Source organism: Erpetoichthys calabaricus, chromosome 6 (assembly GCF_900747795.2).
Source record: "Erpetoichthys calabaricus chromosome 6, fErpCal1.3, whole genome shotgun sequence".
NCBI lineage: Eukaryota > Metazoa > Chordata > Cladistia > Polypteriformes > Polypteridae > Erpetoichthys > Erpetoichthys calabaricus.
Window position 1 is genome coordinate 163,059,488 of NC_041399.2, and position 25,070 is coordinate 163,084,557.

The 25,070-nt window shown below is 41.3% G+C and overlaps 2 protein-coding genes across 3 annotated transcripts in view; one reads left to right on the forward strand and one right to left on the reverse strand.

Moving 5' to 3' along the window:
* The window catches only part of myd88 (MYD88 innate immune signal transduction adaptor), a 399,089-nt gene that overhangs the window by 48,247 nt on the left and 325,772 nt on the right, over nt 1–25,070 (forward strand). The window lies entirely within an intron of this gene.
* klhl18 (kelch-like family member 18) overlaps nt 22,639–25,070 on the reverse strand; it is a 41,661-nt gene continuing 39,229 nt past the window's right edge. For both annotated transcript variants that reach the window (XM_028804085.2, XM_028804084.2), the window contains exon 10: nt 22,639–24,298. In XM_028804085.2, the coding sequence (XP_028659918.1) occupies nt 23,912–24,298 (387 nt within the window). In that variant the 3' untranslated portion in view covers nt 22,639–23,911. The remainder of the gene's footprint in view (nt 24,299–25,070) is intronic.

Consider the following 25,070-nt stretch of genomic DNA (forward strand, 5'->3'; position numbering starts at 1 on the left):
TGTCAGCTGCCCTCATTGGGTGATTTTTCTGAGATGTGGGTGGAAAAAGAGACAATACCATCAACAACAGCAACCCCTTGTGTCCTGGAGTGGTAGTGCTCACCTCTGATGAGCCCTGAAGCTCTGAAGTTCATGTAGGACAATCTATACATACATAACAATTTGTGCAGCATCACTTATTTGATATGTCTATGATCTGCTTCTCACAACTGAGAGCATGTGGTGTTACAGACGTTACCTGGTAGGTACCCACCCAAATATCAGATTGTGATCAGAGCTATGCACATATTTATAAGTGCCAAATGGGATATTTATATATATAAGTGCCACCTGGGATGGATGAGCATCCTGACAAGGGGAGGGGAAGGTTTGTTATCCCGGACTAGAGGCCCCAGGTGGACGGAGAGGCATCCCAGCCAAAAGAGAGGAAGATGCCGTACCCAAACGTGACTCCCCATATGGATGGACAGACTTACCAGACAAAGGAGAGAACGATTCCTTATGTGGACGGGAAGCCCCAGACAGAATGACAGGCATCCTGACTGGATATTTTTGGAGTACCTTCCCTGACCGGGAAAGGCGTCACTGAGGGCTGTTTATTCCTCAGGATGCTAAATGGCTAGAAGTCTCTAGTGAGTCCAGTGAGAGTGTATCTGTCTGAGAGAATATGTAGGTGCAGCTAGCTTTTAAGATGTAATTCTAATCACTCATGATTGGATTAAAGCCACTTCCAGCATAAAAATCAAGGCCTTCTCATAGGTGCATTATTCTGTCCATTCCTTGAATTATAGGTCTTTGTTTTTGCTTAAGTCCATTTCATGCCTTCTGATTCAAGAAGGCTGCAGAGGGGCCTCAGGAAAGATGTCAGTTCAACTCTCATTTACACCTTCAGCATCAGATGAAGTACAGGTTGATCCTGGTATGAAGAGTTCAGCCACTCAGCTTAGAATGTAAGTGGGGAATGGCGCACATGGATGTCTGTAAATCTACTGCCCTAACAAACCTGGTGTGCCACTTAAGCCCAGAAGAATGGGGAAGGCTCACTTTGTCCTACAGTGGGCATCATTCTCTTGAGAGAGAGAGAGATCAATCTGTTTTTATTGAACTCAACAATGAAGTTCAACAAGACCCTCCCCTAACAATTTGTGCACGTTAGTCATAAATATCGGCATTTTCAATGTCACATTTTTACAGAAAGAAGAGCAATAACTTCTAGGTATATACAGTGGAACCTCAGTTCACGACCATAATTCATTCCAAAATTCTGGTCGTAAACCGATTTGGTCGTGAACCGAAGCAATTTCCCCCATAGGATTGTATGTAAATACAATTAATCCGTTCCAGACCATATGAACTGTATGTAAATATATATTTTTGTTAAGTTTTTAAGCACAAATATAGTTAATTAAACCATAGAATGCATAGTGTAATAGTAAACTTAATGTAAAAACATTGAATAACACTGAGAAAACCTTGAACAACAGAGAAAGCTAACACTGCAATAGTTTGCGCTATAGCGCTACCAACCGCTGGCTAAAAACACTTTTTTTTTAATGAGTTTTAAGCATGGTTAAAAAAATGGACATTTGAAAAAATCCATAATTTAATAAACCACCAAGAAAAGTAACATTGCAACAATGCACGCTACGAACCGATCGCTGTAAACAGAAGTGAAAACAAAATCAAGCCCAGTGCATTCTTTAACTGCCTTCCTACCTTATGTGTCCAGCTCTCTCTCTCTCGCGCTGCCTGTGTGTGTGTGTGTGTCGGGCGCTCTCGATCTCTCTCTCTCTTGCTCGCTGCACAGGAAATGCCCAGGGAGAGACTGAACATGTACAAACTGAAAGGGAAACTGGCCTGTTTGTATACCGAGTGTGTGGTCGTGAACTGAGGCAAAAGTTTGGCGAACTTTTTGGTCGTAAACCGATTTGTACGTGTACCGAGACGTTCGTGAACCGAGGTTCCACTGTAAATGAATCATTTTTGTACTGACTTGTCTGGTTTTTCATTTTTTTGGGTTCATTTTCCTTTAATGAAGAAGTGGGGAGATTTACTCTGCTGGCATCCACTGATGGATATGGATTGGATGTTCTGAAGAACATGGAGGAATCAAAGCAGCAGGTACTGTCTGTAACATCTTTGAATTAGTTTTCACAATAGGCTGTATGCATACTCTCTTCTGGATTCTGTGTCAGAAAGCTGCTTCACTTCTGACACTGATATCAAAATGGAGTACCTATGGCATTTTTCACCCAGTCATTTCCAATAAATGCCCAGTAAATGACGAAAGTCGCATTATTCAAACATTGCACCAAACATTAGAAGGTAAAAAGGAGAAGGTTTTAAACTATATGTTACATCCACAATTACAAAGATAAGATGCAGACATATTAACATGTTTCTTATTAGCCAAGGCTGACATCACTAATGTTATATATCTCTGTCAATCATTGTTACAATTTTCCATACATCTTTGTCAATCTCAGTTTCAAACAAGGATTGAGAGAAAGGAGAGGTTATCATTAGGGCTCAGTTCTACAGATGTTACAATTTAAAACATTTAAGACTAAAAACTTAAGTGGGACAAATATGTCATTACATTGTGCTTCTTTAAAAACAACAAGATTTCAATAATTAGTCATTAAACGTTATTCAGGGACAGGTAAATATGTACAGTATGTAAGCTTAATACATAATAACATGAGTCTGCTGGACATCTTACCCTGTAAAAAAGTGAATGTCTCTGTCTGAGCCAGAAAAACAGTGAATGCCAAACCTCTGCTTCATTGTAAGGGTCTCAAATTGTTTCATCAACTGGAGGATTTCCTCTCACATGAGAGACATATTTTCATCAAGTATTAGGTCGACAACTGCTGGATCCAGAGCCAAAGTGTAGTCATGGTCCTTGAGGATTTTATCATCCTCCTCGCCCAGTGTGTCATCCTTCGTCGGTTGTTTTCTCCTTTTCAAAACCCCCGGTCTTGAAAGTGGAATAGAGAAATTGTTCCACTCAAACAACGCAGGAACCGCTCCCATCTTCAACAGTCGCCACTCCATCTCAAACCCTGGCTTACAAAAATCCTCTTTTTTAAAATGCTGCTAAAATCTCGAGTATGGGAACTAACAGCTCTCTCTCTGGATAGCGACAATCCATTTAGATCAGGTTTCCACATTGGAGGGAAATTTATGAAAACTAAGTACCAAGGTTTTTATAGTTAACGAAAACTAAAATCAAAACTGAAACTATTGTAAAAAAACATTCTCATAAACTGAAATAAAATAATTAACAAAACCGAAATGAAAAACTAAAACTAAACAAAACTATTAAAGTAGCTGGAAAGACTAACTGAAATAAAATAATAATTTACTAAAAATATTTTGTTTTTATTATTGAATGAATATTCTTGCCGTTAGACTTTAACCCTTGTAACTTTTAACTCTAAAACAGAAATTCATCCACCACAAGCCGCCCCCATATATACATCAAGTGAATGGCGGCTGGTGATGGAGGGCAGCTGTTCACACAGCATTTGTGGTGACAGAGCAAGCTAACTACGGGCACGTGAAGGGTGTGAAATAGAAAGCAATTTGCTGTGCCACCTTTCTTTGTGTTTGTTGTATATCAAGATGTAATTCAAATGCCTGAAATCAGAACGTGCTGGTCAACAAAACCTTTACCTTATGAGTAAAAAAATCATGAGTGAGTAACGTTTCAGTTTATTTCTCAGGTGCCTGCTTTTTGTTGACAATAATTCATCTGCCACTTCATAGACATTGAGAGTAAAAAAACCCTCAAACCTTAAAATTCACCTAAATTTCATTACAAATTTGGCCCATTGTGGGCAATCAAAGGAAAAGATAAAAAGCAGTCAGCGGACATTTGTGCAGCACAAATAACATAGAAAATATTTTTAAAATTATAAAATTGTTCATATTCAGTATCTGGTTTTGATTATGCTTGTTTTTATCAGACAAAAACAAAACCAGATAGTAAACCATGTGGTGCAGTAAGCTTCCACAAACATTAAACTCCTATGATATCCCTATCCATTAAGTGTACAGTTCTGTCTGATTGCCATAATGCCATAATTACTAAAATAAAACTGAAACTAATAGATATGAAAATAAAATAGAAATGTCTTTGTGAAATAAAAATGAAATTAAAAGTAAAAATACATCCATCCATCCATTATCCAACCCGCTATATCCTAACTACAGGGTCACGGGAGTCTGCTGGAGCCAATCCCAGCCAACACAGGGCGCAAGGCAGCAAACAAATCCCGGGCAGGGCGCCAGCCCACAGCAGCTAAAAATACATGATGAAATGATGAAGAAAAACTAAAATTTGCACCGCCCGATGTAAGCCTTTTAGAAAGAACTCCTTGGCAGTAATTTTAACCGGATGAAAGACTGTAATGTGCTTCATGATTGCTCGACTTTCCTGATGTATAAAACAAATGCTGGTGAATTGGATGGAGAAGACTATAAGACTATAAGAGCTGACAATACTTCCTTAGAAGGCTGGCATCCTTCAACATCTGCAATAAGATGATGCAGATGTTCTATCAGACGGTTGTGGCGAGTGCCCTCTTCTACGTGGTGGTGTGCTAGGGAGGCAGCATAAAGAAGAGGGACGCCTCACACGTGGACAAACTGGTGAGGAAAGCTTCCTCTATTGTAGGCACGGAGCTGGACAGCTTGACATTTGTGGCAGAGTGACAGGTGCTGAGCAGACTCCTGTCAATCATGGAGAATCCACTGCATCCACTGAACAGTATCATCTCCAGACAGAGGAGCAGCTTCAGCGACAAACTGCTGTCACTTTCCTCCTCCACTGACAGTCTGAGGAGATCGTTCCTTCCCCACACTATGTGACTCTTCAGTTCCACCCGGGGGAGTAAACGGTAACATTATACAAAGATACTGTCTGTTATACCTGCATTTTTATCACTCTTTAATTTAATATTGTCTTTATCAATATGCTGCTGCTGCTTCTCAAAATTTATTACAAACAGCTTCTCATTTCATCACAGGAAAAACATCAATAAGTCTTAATGCTATTGAGCAGATTTTACTGCAAACACCATTAAATAGAGCTTTATGAAGCAAACTGCCTAAAACATATTTGGCAACCAAAATCCCTTTGAATATAAGCATCAAGACTACTTTAGAAGTCACCTCTGTTCTGCTTTCTGCCTTCTTCTGAATATGAAATAGAGCATTAGGATTGCGTTGTGTTAACTTCTTTAGTTGGTTTTACTGCTTGAGGTTGATGATTCAGAAACACCAAAATAGCAAAAAGGGTTAGCAGGCCTCAAAATAAACAAAAGCCAAACCAATGTCCATATTTATCTCAGAGTAGGAAAACAGTAATAACTGACTCAAAACTCTCAAGGTGACGTCAGTTTGGTCTTACTCTGAGGAGAAACAGTGGGAATAATACCATTTTATCAATTTTGACCAAGATTTAGGAGAGCTCATAAACAGCCTGAACTCACCAAGAGATGACATTCAACTGAAGGGCTCTGAAGAGAATCCCATTTATTCACACAGCAATAGCATGACATCCATCACAGGATAATGAGTCTGAAACAAGAGAGCATTTACTGAAAGTCAACTATGGATGTGGTTTATTTTTAAATGTGGACATTTTAATTATATGAATTATTCACTCTGAACATACACTGCTCAAAATAAATAAGGGAATACTCAAATCACACATCAGATCTTGATGAACGAAATATTCAAATGGAAAATCTTTACTGATTAATACTATGTAATTCATTGAGAACCAAATGATCGATCAATGGAAACCAAAATCACCAACCCATTGAGGGCTGGATTAGGCGTCACAACGAAAATCAGAGTCAAAAATTGAAATCAAAGGCTGATCCAACTTGCATGAATTTCATCACAGCATCTCATAATGTGACTCAGTAGTGTGTATGGCCTCCCACACTCCCAGCAATGTCTGGGCATGCTCCTGATGAGACGGTGGATGGTGTCTTGGGGATTTTCCTCAAGACCTGGATCAGTGCCTCAGTGAGATCCTGGACATTGCGTGGAGCTACTTGGCAGCATTGGATGCACCGATACATAACGTCCCAGAGGTTCTCAACTGGGTTCAGGTCTGAGGAGCATGTGGGAAAGTCAATGGCATCAATGCCTTTGTCATCCAGGACCTGCCTCTACATACTCTGGCCACATGAGGCCGGGCATTGTCCTTCACCAGGATGAATCCAGGGCCCACTGCACCAACATGAGGTCTGACAATGGCACTGAGGATTTCATCCCTATACCTAACTGCAGTCAGGGTACTGTAGCCTATCACATGGAGGGCTGTGTGACCCTCCAAGGATATGCCTCCCCACACCATCACTCACCCACCACCAAACCGGTCATGCTGCAATATGTTGCAGGCTGCATAACGTTCACCATGGTGTCTCCAGACCTTCATGTCTGTCACATGTGCTCTGCTGTCATCTGTGAAGAGAACAGGGCACCAGTAGCAGAGCTGCCAATTGAGATATTCTCTGGCAAATGCCAATCAAGCTAAACAGTGATGAGCTGTGAGCACAGGTTCCACTAAAGAATGTCGGACCCTCATGGAGTCAGTTTCTGACAGCTTGGTCAGAAACATGCACAGCGTTATCCAGCTGGGGGTCATTGAGCAGGGCTCTGGCAGTGCTCCTCCTGTTCCTCCTCATATCGGAGCACATATTAGTCCTGCTGCTGGGCTGATACCCTTCTATAGGCTTGTCCAGCGCTCCTCATATAATGGCCCGTCTCCTGGTATCTCCTCCATGCTCTTGACACTGTGCTGGGAGACACAGCAAACCTTCTTGCAGTGGCATGTATGGATGTGCAATCCTGGAGGAGCTGGACCTGAATTGGCTGCAGGTACCTCTTCATGCCTCCAGTACTGACAAGGACACTAGCAAATCACAAAACTAGAGAAGAATCAGTCAGGAAGGATAAGGAGAGAGCAATTGTCTGTGACCACCACCTGCAGAACTATTCCCATTTTCAGGGCTGCCTTGCTGTTGCCTCTCCAGTGCGCCTGTTGTCACTCTCATTTGCCCAAAACCAGGTGAAGTTGATTCACTATCGCTCATGCTTCCTAACTAAACAAAGTGATATCCCTGAAGTTTAACTGACTTGGTGTTAGACTGTGATGATTAAGTTTTCCCTTAATTTTTTGAGAACTGTATATCTTTCATGTTAGACTGGTGAGAATACCCTTTAAAAATATGAATATATATATATGTATATGCCTTTAGCTTGTGCATTTTTCAAAATGTATCCAGACAGTCCAAGGGGAGTGCTAAATGTGCCTCATGATAGAGAGAAGTGCCCACGCCTCAGCAGAAAATTCATAACTTTGAACTCATCTGGTTCTCATCAAGTGAGCCTTTTGCTATAGGGTGTCGCAGCCAAAATATCAAAAATTGCCATAGCAACCAAACTGTGAATATGGGACACATGTGTGGCGTTGACATTGTTATATGCATGTGAATGCTGGACTTTAAAGAAAGTAGACATCATGGTCAGCTGCAGGAGATTTTCCAGGGATGGGGCAAAATCTTTGGTGAAACACAAAATGAAGGGATATTGATAGACACCAGGAGAGAGAAATAGACTTAAAACAGCACATTTGGCAGACATACTGTAAAACTGCAATAATAGAAATTAAATCTGGAATAACATCTAATTTCATGATATATGTTTTATTTACAATAAGAGACTCACAACAGCAGTTGTGTGGCTTGTTACTGAAGCTCCTTCCACGTATAGATTTCAGAACATTGCCATGTTTATTTACCATCAGGGCTGACTGATTCCAGCTTTAACACTTGTAGCCCCTCACAGTATCAGATCAACTTTCCTGGCATTTGGAATCACATTTCCTTTCAGACCTTTCTGGCAAATTATTTGTAAATAAAACTGCATATGTCAAGATGGTTCTACAGACACATGTTAACCTCCCAACTGTTTTAAATCGCTTGTCTCTCATTTCGTTTACAGTTTAACATATGCTTGCCAATGTTACACTAATGCATGTTGGCTTTATCACACAAGTGACGCACAGATCCTGCAAACTCGAGTTTACAGTTGTCAGCCTCTGCAGTTAATATAAATTGTTTGAAGAAAAACTTGGCCCCCTTTTGTTTAGAATTGTGGTAGAAATCAACACCTTAATTACAGAAACCAACTTATCCTCAAACAGGGCAAATGAGTAATCAGGCAGGAGAAAAGCTTTTAATTGTATCTTTAAATTACTCCTCAGCAAAATGCCTTAAAGCAGGGGTGTCCTGGTGGGTGGGTGGCTGCTGGTTTTCATTCTGACCCTTTTCCTAATTAACGAGCAGTTTTCACTGCTAATTAACTCCTTTTCCCTTCATTTTAATATCCATGTTTTTAAGGATTCAGTCTTCTGAATTGATTCGTCTCTTCATTAAATGGCAGCCAAACAGAAAAGAGATATTAAACGAGCCAACAGATGACCAGCTAAATTGGAACATCAAACTCCAGCCAATTTCACGCCAACCATTTAATTAAAGCCATTATTGAATATCAGGACTTATTGCTGCTCTCATTCTGACACAGCAGACTGCTGATATTCTGTTTTTTCTAAGACCACCGTCAAGTTGTTTTAGTGACCTGAGCAGACCAGCATGACCGAGACCTTCACCTTTCTTTATTTTCAGGTTAGCTGGTCATGTGGCACCTTGTTTTGTGTCTCAATATTGTTTGGCTGCTCATTAAGGAAAAAGAAACAATTAAAGGGTCTGAGTCACGTCGATTAAAACGTTAATCTGCAGTAAAAACGACTCACTAATTAAGAGGATGGTTAGAATGAAAACCTGCAGCCACTCCAGCCCACCAGGACCAGACTTGGACAGCCCTTCCTTAGAGGAAGCATTCTTCATGAGCAGTCTGTTACAGCATGGTGAGAATGATCAGAGAAACAAAGAATAAAATAAACTATTGAATTTACATACAGTGTCGATCAAAGCAAACATTTACTCTGGTTAGTTCATTGGTTTATACCCAAAATTACTTAAATAAAATAAAAGTCTGTTATATTGTATTCTGGTTCTTCTTATACCTTTGAGTTGAGCCACCACCCTTGAAATTTCTGTGCATATAAGAACTGTCCATTCTGGTTGTTTTACAGGACATCTGCTAATTTCTTAGTCATCCCTTAGTCAACCTTTAGTACATTTTCTTGTTCAATTGACCATTATCTGGTTTCCTGATATGCCAACAAAGATTTCTGACATTTTTTAACCCTTTATGGTATTTTTTAAGTTGAATGCTGTTACCCTAAAATTATTCTTCCACTGAATACTGCTCCACTAACCTGACCACATTGTCTCGGCCAAATCTAGCTGAAGTTAGGCGATGTAGTGAACACCATGATGCGGAGCTCTAGCCGCAAGTGACAACAGGGAGTTGTGATGCACCGCTGCGATGACAGATGCCAAATCTGTTGTGATCAAGGTCTATTTGAAACTGTTCTGAAAAGCCACTAAGGAGTCACGTAATCCATTAAACTGTGAGATTTCAGGTCTGACACCCTCATAGATGACAAGAGTCAGTAACTGGCAAGCTTTCAGATTTAACGACATGTATTGTGATGTCATGTTAATGAAGCTAAGCAGTAAAAGACAGCAACGCAACTGTGTATGAATATGCAGAGCTTGAAACATTTTCAACACAGAGAGAAATCTTGAAGACACAATACGAGGTGTGATCAACAAATACTGTGAATGTTTTAAAAAAGAAACGTTTATTGCAGTTAAAGATTTACAACTACTAGTCACCCTCAAAATACTCTCCTCCACTTCGAATGCACTAATCCCAATGCTCCTGCCACTTTGCGAAGCAGTTCTGGAAGTTTTCTTTCAAGAGTGTCTTTAGTTGGGCTGTCGTGGCTGCCTGGATGTCCTCAATGGATTGAAATTGTTTGCCTTTCATGGTCATTTTCAATTTAGGGAACAGCCAGAAGTCACACGGCGGCAGATCTGTGTGAACAAGGTGGATGCGGACACGGCGTAATGTTTTTATTCAACAGAAATTATCTTACTAGAAGGGATGTGTGACAAGAAACATTGTCATGAATATGACTGAAACCATTTCAACATTTTCCTCGGTTATTGATGTTGAAGGACGTCCTGATCTTTTCTTGTCTTCAACCGAGTCAGATCCATAACGAAATCGATCAAACCACTTGTAAACAGTCTTAATTGTCGGTGCAGTGTCACCACAAACCGATTTTAACATGATGGGTTTCCTGAGCTTTTTGCAATTTGAAACAAAATTTCATGTTAATGCGTTGCTCGATGTCCATTATTAACGACAAACTTGAAAAACACATTTGAACTCAACAGTGGCTCACAAACGACAGACAGTAACAAACACGTTGAAACTTGTCACAAACTAGGCTCTAGGATGGATATGTCAGAACCTGCATTGAATTGTTTTGCATTGCTCTTGGATAGTGCTCTGCATCACCGTAATTTTTGATCACATCACATATAATAAGTAGTTTTGCAAGGGTAATTCCCGTCCAGATCCGTTAGTGAACATTAATATTAATCTCGGTTTTCAAGAGCAGAGTCAAGTTTCCTGCTTGCCTTCTCCTGCAGCTACTCATGGTAGACACTGACATGTTAACTATGTAAGAAATTAAGTGTTGCAGAAGGCTAGAGAGGATAAAGTGAAGGACTATGGGTAACAACAAGGGGATACAAGACTTAACCGTAAAAACAATGGTGGTGGATAAGCGTGAAGAAAGAAAATTAGCATTGTTTGAGCACCTATTCAGAATGTGTGGTAATAAAGACATTGATGCTTGAAAGTGCTGACGTTATGGGGAAAAGACAAGAACCAGGAAGATGGCTGAATGACATTGGAGTTTGGACTGGGCTGAATATGCGAAATGTAGTTCAAATGGCACAAGAGAGGAAAGGAATGTGTGCATGAAAAGGAAATGATGATGAGCATACGATGTCATACCCAATCTGAATGGGTCAGTTTTCATTTCTAGACCCTTAATATAAGTATATCAAATCCATGGTACCAGAACTTTAAGAAAAATCCAGAGAGACACACTGGTGATTTTCTTTGCATGCTTCCCTCTGATATTCTTTGTCTTTCTGTATTATGTTTGCAGGTTGAGGCACCGGCTGTCATATCTGACCAGAAACAATGACATTTGAAGAAGATCAATGTCCTGCATCACACAACTCTTTATTCTTGAACCTGTCTGTAGTAGTAATCTGGGGGAACAAAAGTTAATTTGTATTATAAGTGTATTCCTATCATCAATTTCAGTTCATGTATTTTAATGTAAAAATAAAATTACTAACCCAGTATAGGTTCAAAAAAGCCTTTTTCTGCTCATTTTGCATTTCTTCAAGTGTATGTGTGCTGTCAGCATGTTCCCCCCGCGGCTTTTCCTCCAACATCCCCAAAGATATGCAAATTAGGCTAACTGGTGATCCCGCATTGGTCCGGTCTGAGTGTGGGTGTGGTTTTACTGAGAGGCGGTCCTTCAATGGACTTGCGCTCTGTCCAGGGCTGCTGCCAGTGTTGCACCTGAGCTGGATTAAGAGAACAAGTTAGATTAGATGTTTATGTAAGTATGGAAAAGGCAGCAAAAAAAAAGCAGAGAACACAAACCACTGATGGGACTTATCTAGAAGAAACGATCAACAAATCACCAGGACCAGATAACATTTATCCTTGAGTTCTTAAGGAGGCTAGCAAGTATATATATAAATCCTTGACACATATTTTTAGGAAGATCCTGTGAACTGAGGAAATTCTAAAGGACTGGAAATGGCTAATATTATCCCATTATATAAAATGAGTGACTGGGCAGATCCAAGCAACTATAGGCCAATAAGCTTAATGTGCATCACAGAAAAATACATGCAAGGAATTATTAATAATTGACCAGTTTTTGCTGCTAATTAACTTGACTCAGGCCCTTAGTGGTCTCTTTTTCCTGAATTAACAGCCAAACAATAACGAGACACAAAACAAGATGCCACATGACTAGCTCACCTCTGACCATCACACAATATCTGAAATTAAAGAAAGGTGATGGTCACAGTAAAGTTGATGGATGGAAAACTGAGCACACTGTGGAAACCCACCAGGAAAACATGCAAACTCCATAAGGACGTGACTCCCCGCGAGACAGCAGCGCAACCGCTCTGCCACCGTGCCACCCCATATGTATAACTATTAGCAGTATTCATTATTTAAACAAATTACCGATTTATCTGTAAGATGTAACATACATACTTTTAATGCATTTCATCATGAAAGTGATATCAATTATAAATCTAAGAATTCTAAATGTGCAGAGAACTGGAATATTATACATTTAATGTGTTCTGTGTGGCGATGCTGCTTGTCGCTGCTGTCAGGTCAGGACGAAGCCCCAGAAGTGTGTATCGATTTAACAACTGGGTTGGTTTTAAGATGACATTTATGACGGTCTGCTTTAATGATAAAATAAACTATGAGGTTAAAGCCAAACTTTCCACTTTAATCACAAAAAGACATTTTTATTATGTCCTTATTTTTTTTTCTCTGTGGCTCAAATACGCCGCCGTACATTCTGATGGTATTGTAAAGGTGCAAAAAAAAAAAAAAAAAAGACAGCACAGAAGACGGTATGTGAGACTTTTAAAATATCTCGTGGCATTACTTTGGGGAATATCCATCCATCCATTTTCCAACCCGCTGAATCCGAACACAGGGTCACGGGGGTCTGCTGGAGCCAATCCCAGCCAACACAGGGCACAATGCGACGCTTTAATATCAAAGCAACATGAATAGATTTGCATGTCGGCATTTTGCTTTACCACATCGAACCATTCATCAAATATCGAAGCGCGCACACCGATCTCGTAGACTCCTAAAAGTGGCTGGAGTAGCAAGAAATTCAGGTTGGAATTCAGGGTTTGAATATGGAGAGTTATGACGATATTCCAGAAGAAGATGACATGATTGTATTTGGATAAATGTATATTGTTGTACATGAATAAATATAAGACATCCCCTGAATATAAGCCCTAGTGCATCTTTTGGAGCATAAATGAATATAAGACCTTATCGTATTTTCGGGGAAACACGGTAGTTACACATAATGGGGTGGTACGGTGACAGACCGTTAGCGCTGCTGTCTCGCAGGGAGTCACGTCGCTGGTGTTCCCTGACTGGAGTTTGCATGTTTTCCTGGTGGGTTTCCATCCAAAGACATGAAGGTTTGGGTATTTGGTGACACTAAAATGACGCCAGTGTATGTGTGTTCACCTTGCTATGAGCTGATGTCCTGTCCTGGGATTTTGTTTCTGTCTTGCGCCCGATGCTTGCTAGAAATGGCACATTCCCAGATTGATGGATGTAATCATGAAACATCCTTTTCAGAGATATTGTGTCTTTGGAATTTAATGGATGTTTTGGGCACACGCGTCACATCGCGTGAACTATAAACCTGGCCTTAGGGGCCCTACTTTTCACCCTACAATCTTGACCAGGGCTTATTTTTGGGGAAGGGCTTATATTACAGAGCAGCCTGAATATCATGCTAGGGCTTATTTTTGGAGTAGGTCTTATTTTCAGTGAAATATGGTATTAGGAAAATACAAAGAATAAACGACCCCAGCCATGGGCCCCATGGGAAACCACATGTGACGACAGATAGAACTGAGGGAACTGTAACCAGAGTACACCATACAACAGTTTAGCAAGGGTGAACTAAACCAACTACGAGAAGCGGCACAATTTAGAATTTTCATTTTATGTGTAGAATTAAATTTTATGCTTATTTTCGATTTTTTCCTCAGTGTTTTGTCAAATATAATAAATCTTTTTTCATAATGTCACCATGTGCCAGTTTGTATGTACTGTGTTTTGGGTCATGGTCACCTCCAGTTAGAGTTTTTCTTCGTCAGTGCATGACTTTTGTTGTGGGTAACAATGTCTTGTTACTACAGTGTGAACGCCGGATGTTATACGGTCGACGTCATCGCTTTGCTCCTATTTAAGATGGGTTTAGTACCAAAACAACTACTTTTTGTGTCTGCCATTCCACTGTGATGGTAGAAGAGGTGCCTGACAGCCCATTTCAGTTCTCATTCCAAAAGAGAAGTCTGCTTCGGTCAACAGTGCCAAAAGTTACACTTTAATCCAAACATATAATGAATGTAGCGTGTCCTGCACAGTAAAATGTAAGAATATCTTTTACATGAGTTACAGCTGTTTCAGTGCTAAGATTGGTAAGACTGAAAGCACAACTTTATAAAGTGATATATTTCTTCCCAAGAAATAGTAAATTGGAAACTTACTTCTAATTCTTAAGAATGTGCTGGCCTGTTTTTGATGAAGATTTAACAATACCAGTCAATAAGGATGTCATAATTACAATCGGTATGCACAGTTCAATTGGAAGAATTCTATTTTTTAACAGTCTGCTTAGATTTGCATCCAAGGCTTTAGACAGATGGAAAGTTTCATTTCGGAAGTCTACTGTACAATTTCCTGTGTTATCATTAATATAAATTGGAAGTTCGTCAAAGGGGTATTATTATATACTGGATGTATACGTTGAATGGTCTTTTGCTACGTAGTTATTATATTGCAACTTCTCTACTCTCGAGCATTCTAATGTAAGGCTACCTCCAAGCTGTGCTGTCATTTAAAAGTGGCATTTTTAAGCAAAACCAATCATCATGTATACTTACAGTTTATAAAAGTATCTCCTATATTTAAATGACAAAAAGTGCATATGACATAGCCACTCACCTACAGCGAGTATGTGTGCATCGGCTGAAACAGGAAGAGGAAAGGTCCTCCTTGAAGAGATGATTATGTGTGTGTACTGTACTGTACTGCAATAAATGTAAGGGATGGACAGGCATCCCAACTGGGATGGATAGTGGTTCTGAAGACCATCTTAAAAGGACAGCATAGATTGATGCCCACCCCGGCCTGCCTGGTTCTTATTCCCCTTTCCAAATCAGGGAGAAGATAGATAGATAGATAGATAGATAGATAGATAGATAGATAGATAGATAGATAGATAGATAGATAGATACTTTATTAATCCCAAGGGGAAATTCACATACTCCAGCAGCAGCATACTGATAAAAAACAATATTAAAGAGTGATACAAATGCAGGTATACTGACAGACAATATCCTTGTATAATGTTAACGTTTAATCCCCCGGGTGGAATTGAAGAGTCGCATAGTGTGGGGGAGGAACGATCTCCTCAGTCTGTCAGTGGAGCAGGACATTGACAGCAGTTTGTCGCTGAAGCTGCTCCTCTGTCTGGAGATGATACTGTTCAGTGGATGCAGTGGATTCTCCATGATTGACAGAAGTCTGCTCAGCGCCCGTCGCTCTGCCACGGATGTCAAACTATCCAGCTCCGTGCCTACAATAGAGCCTGCCTTCCTCACCAGTTTGTCCAGGCGTGAGGCGTCCCTCTTCCTTATGCTGCCTCCCCAGCACACCACCACGTAGAAGAGGGCGCTCGCCACAACCATCTGATAGAACATCTGCAGCATCTTATTACAGATGTTGAAGGACGCCAGCCTTCTAAGGAAGTATATTCGGCTCTGTCCTCTCTTGCACAGCGCATCAGTATTGGCAGTCCAGTCCAATTTGTCATCCAGCTGCACTGGATGGATGGACTCAGGGAGTTTATCCCCCAGTATGATAGGTGGCCTCTGGCCTGGCTTCAGATTGGACACCTGCTGGGCTACTTGGAAAGTGTAGTTATGAAGGGCAGATCGGCTGGGTTCCCTAGGTGTCGCTGGGTAGGCACTGTTAGGAGGCGACTCTCTTGTTGTTCGGTGGTTCTGCCTGACCCAGAAGTACTTCCTGTGTGCAATGTTCTGACACCGGAAGAACTCCCAGATTCTGCATAAAAATGAGACGACTCCCCTCACTCTGGAAGTTGGAGTCAGGTGGTGGCGGAATAAAACTTGCCTGTAAAGAGTGGAGGAAGAACAAAGAGAAAGATTAATGTTTATTGTGGAGGAGAATTTGTAAAGGTATTGTGAACAGTCTTTTGAATGCAGTGTCTGTGCGGCTGCGTCTGGGACTCTAAGATTCCCCCTATATTGTATATGCCTATAACAAGAGAGAAATACAAATAACTGAATAATTTAAAAATGAATATAGAAACAATGTTTGTAAAAGAAAAAAAGAAATTCTGTCTAATTTAGATTTCAGGCGCCATCTAGTGGCTGCTCTAAACACACAAAAATCAACTTGCAAATTCTCCCCCATTAAGCCTGGCCCTGCTGTACTTAAGCAGTGATGGGAATAAATAAGTCACCAAATTACAGACGTTCATCTGCAGCTACAGTGTGCACTTCGGCACACATGACACCTTCATGCTGATTTGGTCTTAAACTCAAATGTTACTTTATTGTATGCTAGGGTTCAAATCCCACATCTGGTTTCTATCTGTATCGAGTGTGCGCATTTCTGCATACCTGCGTGTGAGCCCTGCAATGGACTGGCACCGTGTTTAGAGTCATTTCCCATCTTGTGCCCAGTGCTGCTGGGATGACTTCCAGATACACCAATGGTAATTGTGAATGGGACTTGGCGGGCCCGACTATGTATCTACATCCCAACATTGCCGGTACTTAAAGAAAAACAGATTACACTGTCGATTTATGGCGCAAAGGAAACAAAATTATATAGATAGATCTCCTTAGAAAATTACATTTTTTCATTTCCTATAAACCTGGATGGTTTCAATGAGAAAAGCTTCACTTAGTGTGGAGCTGTATATATGTGGGGGCCATCACACTCTGTTTCTGTTTACAAGGGATGTCACCATCCGTATAGGACACACATACAATGGCGTCCATAAACTTTGAGACAAAGACACGTTTTTCCTTGATTTATTTCTCTGCTTTACAGTTTAAAATTTCAAATCACACAATTCAGACGTGATTGCAGACTTTAATTTAAGGGTACTTGCTTACAATTCTGTCTCATCATGTAGAAATCTCAAAATTTTTCTACACAGTCTTCACCATTTCAAGGCACCATATTGGCGTCACAGGTCCTTGTGATTACTCAGATGTGTTTCATTGCTTCATTAGTGCTGGCATAAGATGGCCAGTCTGTAGTTGCTCTTGTTCAACATGAGGCCAAGAGAAACCAATATAAGGCTAAAAAACAAGAATCAGCTACTTGAGACATCAGTAAAACCGTAGGATTATCAGAATCAACAGTCGGGAATATCATTAAATAGAAAGGGGACTTGTTCAAAAAGTGGACACCTGATCTTTAAATTGTCCTTCCTGTTGTTTGTCTTAGACTGGCCTGCCCCTACTACAAACCCTGAACTTAAGGTTCGTGGGTGTAAGGCCAGGTACACCAGGGTCCCTAATCTTAAAATAGTGTAAGGGTGCCTAATCTTAAAGTTGAAACCCTGGTGTATAATGGCATCCGCTTTTTGAACAAGACCCAAAGAAAGAATGCACTGGTGAGCTCAGTAACCGCAAAGGGGCTGGTAGGCCAAGAAAGACCACCACTGCTGATGACAGAAGAATCCTCACTATGGCAAAGAAAATGCCTCAAACACCTGTCTGACAGATCAAAAGCAGTCTTCAGGAGGCAGATGTGTGTGTGTGTCACAGACGATGAAGACTTCATGAACAGAAACACAGAGGCCACACTGCAAGATGCAAACCACCAGCTGGCAACAAAAACAGCACAGCCTGGTTACAGTGTGCGAAAAAGTACTTAACAGAGCCTGCAGAATTCTGGATAGAAGGTCTAGTGGACAGACGATAGATACTTTATTAATCCCAAGCAGAAATTCACATACTCCAGCAGCAGCATACTGATAAAGAAAATATTAAATTAAAGAGTGATAACAATGCAGGTATACAGACAGACAATAACTTTGTATAATGTTTTCAGTTCCACCCGCGGGGGATAAACGTTGAGTCGCATAGTGTGGGGGAGGAACGATCTCCTCAGTCTGTCAGTGGAGCAGGACATTGACAGCAGTCTGTCGCTGAAGCTGCTCTTCTGTCTGGAGATGATACTATTTAGTGGATGCAGTGGATTCTCCATTATTGACAGGAGTCTGCTCAGCGCCCGTCGCTTTGCCACGGATGTCAAACTGTCCAGCTCCGTGCCTACAATAGAGCCTGCCTTCCTCACCAGTTTGTCCAGGAGCAAGGCGTCCCTCTTCTTTATGCTGCCTCCCCAGCACACCACTGCATAGAAGAGGGCGCTCGCCACAACTGTCTGATAGAACATCTGCAGCATCTTATTGCAGATGTTGAAGGACGCCAGCCTTCTAAGGAAATATAACCGGCTCTGTCCTCTCTTGCACAGAGCATCAGTATTGGCAGTCCAGTCTAATTTATCATCCAGCTGCACTCCCAGATATTTATAGGTTTGCACCCTCTGCACACAGTCACCTCTGATGATCACGGGGTCCAGGAGGGGCCTGGTCCTCCTAAAATCCACCACCAGCTCCTTGGTTTTGCTGGTGTTCAGTTGTAGGTGGTTTGAGTCACACCATTTAACAAAGTCCTTGATTAGGTTCCTATACTCCTCCTCCTGCCCACTCGTGATGCAGCCCACGATAGCAGTGTCGTCAGCGAACTTTTGCACATGGCAGGACTCCGAGTTGTATTGGAAGTCCGATGTATATAGGCTGAACAGGACCGGAGAAAGTACAGTCCCCTGTGGTGCTCCTGTGTTGCTGACCACAATGTCAGACCTGCAGTTCCCGAGACGCACATACTGAGGACTGTTTGTAAGATAGTCCACGATCCATGCCACCAGGTATGAATCTATTCCCATCTCTGTCAGCTTGTCCCTAAGGAGCAGAGGTTGGATGGTGTTGAAGGCGCTAGAGAAGTCTAGAAACATAATTCTTACAGCACCACTGCCTCTGTCCGTGGGAGAGGGATCGGTGTAGCATATAGATGATGGCATCCTCCGCTCCCACCTTCTCCTGGTATGCGAACTGCAGAGGGTCAAGGGCGTGTTGAACCTGTGGCCTCAGGTGGTGAAGCAGCAGCCTCTTCATGGTCTTCATCACATGTGACATCAGAGCGACAGGCCAGAAGTCGTTCAACTCACTAGGACGTGATACCTTTGGGACGGGGGTGATGTAAGATGTTTTCCAAAGCCTCAGGAAGAAGTCCAGAAGTGAGGTAGCTCCCTCACTCTGGGTTTGTAGCGAGGCTGAAGCAGAACCAGGTAATGATCTGCTTTCCCAAGCGCAGGCAGCGGGGTGGCGCTGTATGCGTCTTTAACGTTTGCATACAGTAGGTCAATAGTCCTATTTCCCTGGGAGTTACAATCCACATACTGGGAGAAGGCAGGTAATGTTTTGTTCAGCGCTACATGGTTGAAGTCTCCAGTGATTAGAACAAGTGCCTCGGGGTGTTGTGTTTGTAATTTAGCCACATCGTAATGGATAATGTCACCCGCTATCGCCACGTCTGCCTGAGGAGGGATGTAAACAATAACAACAATGATGTGTCCAAATTCTCTGGGCAAGTAATAGGGATGCAGACTTATGGCCAACAGTTCGATGTCCCTGAAGCAAGTGGAGATTTTAACGTTAACATGTCCAGAGTTGCACCATCTTGTATTCACATAGAGTGCAAGTCCTCCTCCTTTCTGCTTCCCACAGGTATTTGCGTCTCTGTCCACTCTAACTGTGCTAAACCCGGGTAGCTCCACGTTAGCATCTGGGATGTTAGTTGTTAGCCACGTTTTACTAAAATACAACAAACTGTATTCTCTGTATGTCCTGACATTTTTCACCAGCGCAGCCAGTTCGTCGATCTTATTTGAGATTGAGTTCACATTTCCCAGAATCACAGAAGGCACCAAAGGCTTAAAACGCCACTTTCTCGCTAAACGCTTGGCTTTTATCTTAGCACCGGCTCTGCTGTCACGATACTGCCTTTTTACCTTGTCAGGTAAATAGGGAACCACACCGGCGTGGGCATTTGTTCTCAGCGCTTGAAGTTGACTACTTGAATAGATGAGTCTCGGCGTGTAAAAATCCATGTCCAAGTAGTAAAAAGGTGAACCTTTATCAGAGTGATGAGAAGAGCAAAGGGTGAGACGAAAAAGGAACTACCAAAGATCCAAAGCATACCACCTCATCTGTTAATATTGGTGGTGAGGGTGTTACGGCTTAGATGTGTATGGACGTGTATGGCTGCCACAGTCACTGTCACACTTCTTTCATCAATGATGGGACTGGTGATGGCAGAGGCACAATGAACTCTGGGGTGTGTAGAAACCACTGCTCAAGTTCCAATAAATGCTTCCAAACTCATTAAACGGTGCTTCATCCTACAACAGGGGTGTCCAACTCTGGTCCTGGTGGGCCACAGGTTTTCATTCTAACCCTTTTAATAATAATAATCAGCGAACAGTTCCAGCCATCCATCCATTATCCAACCCGCTATATCCTAACTAGAGGGTCAAGGCAGAAAACAAACTGGGCAGGGCGCACACACACGGGACAATTTAGAATCGCCAATGCACCTAACCTGCATATCTTTGGACTGTGGGAGGAAACCCACGCAGACACGGGGAGAACATGCAAACTACATGCAGGGAGGACCCAGGAAGCGAACCTGGGTCCCCTGTGAGGCAGCAGTGCTACCCACTGCACCACCGTGCCGCCCTTCAGCAAGGAGTTTTCACTGCTAATTAACTCCGTTTCCCTTCATCAAACATCAAACTCCAGCCAATTTCATAATGAGAAGCCAATCCTTGCTGTTAATTAAGGCCGTTATTTAACTGGGGGTTGGGCATCGAAGGCGCCCCCTTGTAGTTATATAAGTACAGTCAAAGTAAAAAGTATGTGAACCCTTTGGAATTATCTGCTTTACTGCATGAATTGGTCATAAAAAGTGATCTGATCTTCATCTAAGTCACAGGTACTGATATACACAATGAACATAAGCCAATGACACACAAAAAATTCTACTCTCGTGTCTTTATTTTACAAACGCATTCAACGTTCACAGTGGTAGTGGAAAAGGTAAGTGAACCTTGGGATTTAATAACTGGTTGACCCTCCTTTGGCAGCAATGACCTCAACCAGGTGCTTCCTGTAACTGCAGATCAGACCTGCACATCGTGCAGGGGGAATTTTAGCCCAGTCTTCCCTGCAGAACTGCTTTAACTCTTCCATATTCTTTGGTTGTCTTCTGTGTATGGCTCTCTTCATGTCATTCCACAGCATCTCAATAGGAATGAGATCTGGGCTCTGACTGGGCCGCTCCAAAAGGCGAAGTTTGTTCTTCTGAAGCCATTGTGCTGTGGATTTGCTGCGATGTTTGGGGTCATTGTCCTGTTGCATCACCCAGTCTCTTCTGAGCTTAAGTTGACGGACAGACACCCTCACATTATCCTCGAGAATTTGATAAACTTGTGAATTCATTTTCCCCTCAATGATGGCAAGCTGTCCAGGCCCTGATGCAGCAAAGCAGGCCCAAATCATGATGTTCCCTCCACCATACTTTACTGTAGGGATGATGTTTTGATGTTGATATGCAGTGCCCTTTTTACGCCAAATGAAGTTCTGCTTGTTCCTCCCAAATAGTTCAATTTTGGTTTCATCACTCCACAAGACATTTTCCCAGTACCATTGTGGAGTGTCCAAGAGCTCTTTCGCAAACTTCAGGTGTTCAGGAATGTTCTTTTTTGATAGCAGTGGCTTCCTTCTTGGTGTCCTGCCATGGACTCCTTTCTTGTTCAGTGTTTTGCGTATAGTTGACTCATGAACAGAGATGTTAGCCAGTTCTAATGACTTCTTCAAGACCTTTGCTGTCACTCTAGGGTTCTTCTTTACCTTATTGCTGACTTTGCGTTGTGCTCTTGGGGTCATCTTGGCAGGGCGCACACTTCTAGGCAGAGTAGCCACAATACCAAATTGTCTCCATTTATAGACAGCTTGCCTAATAGTAGACTGATGAATATCTAAAATCTTTTAGATGACTTTGTAACCCTTTCCAGCCTTATGTACTGTATATTAACAATTCTCGATCATAGCTCTTCAGACAGCTCTTTTGTGCGAGGAATGATTCCCATCTGGATATGCTTCTTGTCAAAAGCTCAAACTCAAACTTTATAGTGTTTTTTATCAATCAAAGTCATTCTACGCCACACCTCTGAACTCGTCTCATTAAATGGACTCCAGGCGTGCGAAATTCTGACTGCAATGAGCTTTTTAAAAAGTCATTAGCTTAGGGTTCACTTACTTTTTCCAACCTTCAGTTTCACAGTTTGAATGATTTATTCAATATGGTCAAAAATTCTCTGAAAATCTGTGTATCTTTAGTTATAGGAGACTGCGTTTGTTCATTATTGTGACTGACATGAAGATACGACCATGTTTTATATGGGATTTAGACATAAATATAGATTATTCCTAGGGGTTCACATACTTTGTACTTTGACTGTATATAAAAGTGCTTATAATAAATAAAAGTCAACTCCATGGTTGCCTTACACGAAGCCACCATATATCAACCATGACAGCAATGCTGCGTGCCCAAGAACATATGAAACAACTAAAAATAACCGACTATGTAGAAGAAACAGTAAACATTGATTTATAAACAAAAGTTATACAAAGTTATCATTATCACATTACAAAGAAATAATTTACACTTTTCTCAAACATCCCCCTAATACAGTATTGTCTGTGTATCTTTATATAAAGCTTGTTAATACTCTCAAAGCTCAACCTATAGTGTAGAATAACATCTAGAAACAGAGGCTGGATAGAGGTCATGCAAGGAGGCCTGAATATTTGGTATTATGCACTTGGTCATTCTGAGGTATTTAGAAAAGCAAGTTTTGGTACCAAGCTATGCCTCCTGAAGTCCATCACATTCATAAAGACACCGAACAGCAGCAGCTCATTAATCACATTATAACAGTAAATATTTTTATGGTTAGGCTCAGCACCATAGAACATTTTAGAAAGTGCTGTAGGAAACTGTGAATCAAACAATGTAAGATATAAGATTACTTATTATTTTGTACAGCTCTTCTGGTGAAAGGGCTTAATAAAGTAGTAAATAAAAAAACATATGTCACAGAATAAAATATTTTTCTATGCTTTAGAAACCCAGCATTGAATAACGATGGAACAAAATATCCTTGCAAAATAAATTTTTCAATATCATTTTTAGGCCAATTTATGTTTGAAAAGAAAATATATTCCTACAATTTTCTTTTTCAAATGAGAACAGTAATGCTCTATGTGGCTCAAAATATGAAACTTTCTATTAATGGTAGCTTGCAGGGCAAATCTGGCATTCCCCATAGGAAAATAGCTGAAAGTACAAAATTCTAAAAATTGCTGAAGTTCAGTACTGTACATTCAGAAATGCCTGGCACCACACTCATACCCACTGGAGTGAGCCAGTTCTATTTTTAATAAGTTCAGCACTGCAGTTAGCACTTGCCTCCCTTCCAAAAACAGACAGTCAAGGTCACTCACTGCATCATTTCACTAGTGTTGTGCTCTTTTGTTAGAAGTTCGCTTCTCCTTTGAATATAACTTGTTAATTTGTAAAAATAACTGCCCCATTTCAAGAACAGCCTGGAGACTTGAAGCATTCATCTTTCTAATATTCAGATCTTCAAATGTCTTCTTTCTTTCCACAATGCTAATCCAACCTGATATGCAGTGCAAGCGAACATTTTTTTCCTCCACTAGGTGCTCACTGGGTATGGGGGTTCTGAACATGATAATCTCAGCTCTTGACAAAAGTGCCAATGACTTGTCCAACAGTGAATTCCTTAAATCCAGATACACAATGTAATGTTAATATGCAACTAAATCTTGAAAATGCTATATAGGCAGAAGAGGAATACAGCCAACCCCAACACCACCCTCATGACAAACCATAGGAGCCATGAATGTCCAACGGTTGGTTTCAGAGTCATACATTTCCACAGAGTTCAAATTGGACTGTCCGTCATAGCCACCGACTGCATAAAGCCGGCCACAGTTGGCAACAAGAGAGACCCTGCTTCGTCGTGTGTTCATAGACACTACGTAGCTCCACTGATTGGCACCAGAACTGTATACCTCTACCATGCTGAGAAACCCTGAGCCATCATAGCCTCCTGCCACATACAGTTTACTCCCCAAGGCTGCTGCACCATGTCGACAACGCTTGTTTAGCATTCCTGCCACTGGATGCCAGGATGAAGTGTGCTGGTTATAATATTCCACCTGGGAAAGAAATAAATGTAGCAAGTATTAGACAACACCACAGAAAGCACATTGTTACTGTTTTCAAGCTGAACACACTGAACATTTTGTTTAGTGTTTCAGTTTTTACTAAGCCTTAAATGCTATTTAGATGAGATGTAAAAGAGTATCAGAGTATTCAAACAGTAAAATAGTTACAACTTACCCAGACTAAAAACAAATTATCAGAATTTCAGAGGTATGTGGTGGTGTGCTTACCACTTGATTTACCAACATGTAATATGCAAGATATACCTGTGGAATAGGGGGCATAACAATGCAAATTGGCAGTCAGAGGGCATGCTACTCACGTCGATTTTAAGTAAAAACTCCCACCTCTGTGGTGTAAATGCAGACATTCAACAATGAAATGCACAGTTAGTTAAAATGACTGTTTTAAATCAAAGGAGCTGCATACAAATGCAAAACAGATGGCATTGTAAATACAGCAAAAATCTGTAACATTCGAGGTGTCACCCGCTGCACAGCAGCACTAGGGTGTCAATCTGAGATGGCCCATGTAACGTCTTGTCACTCCAGCATGATTACCATCTTCCTCAGCTGTTGGAGGAGCTTTGTAAACTTAGCATTTCAGTGGCGGCACTCTCTGAGGTACCCAGACTTAGGACTGGCCAGATCTCTGTAGGTGGGTACACCTTTTATTGGTCTGGTCGCTCCAATTGCTGTTGCGGATTGGCTCATTCTGATGGTGTCCGATATCATTCCTTTCAAAGATCTTATTATGAAACTCGGA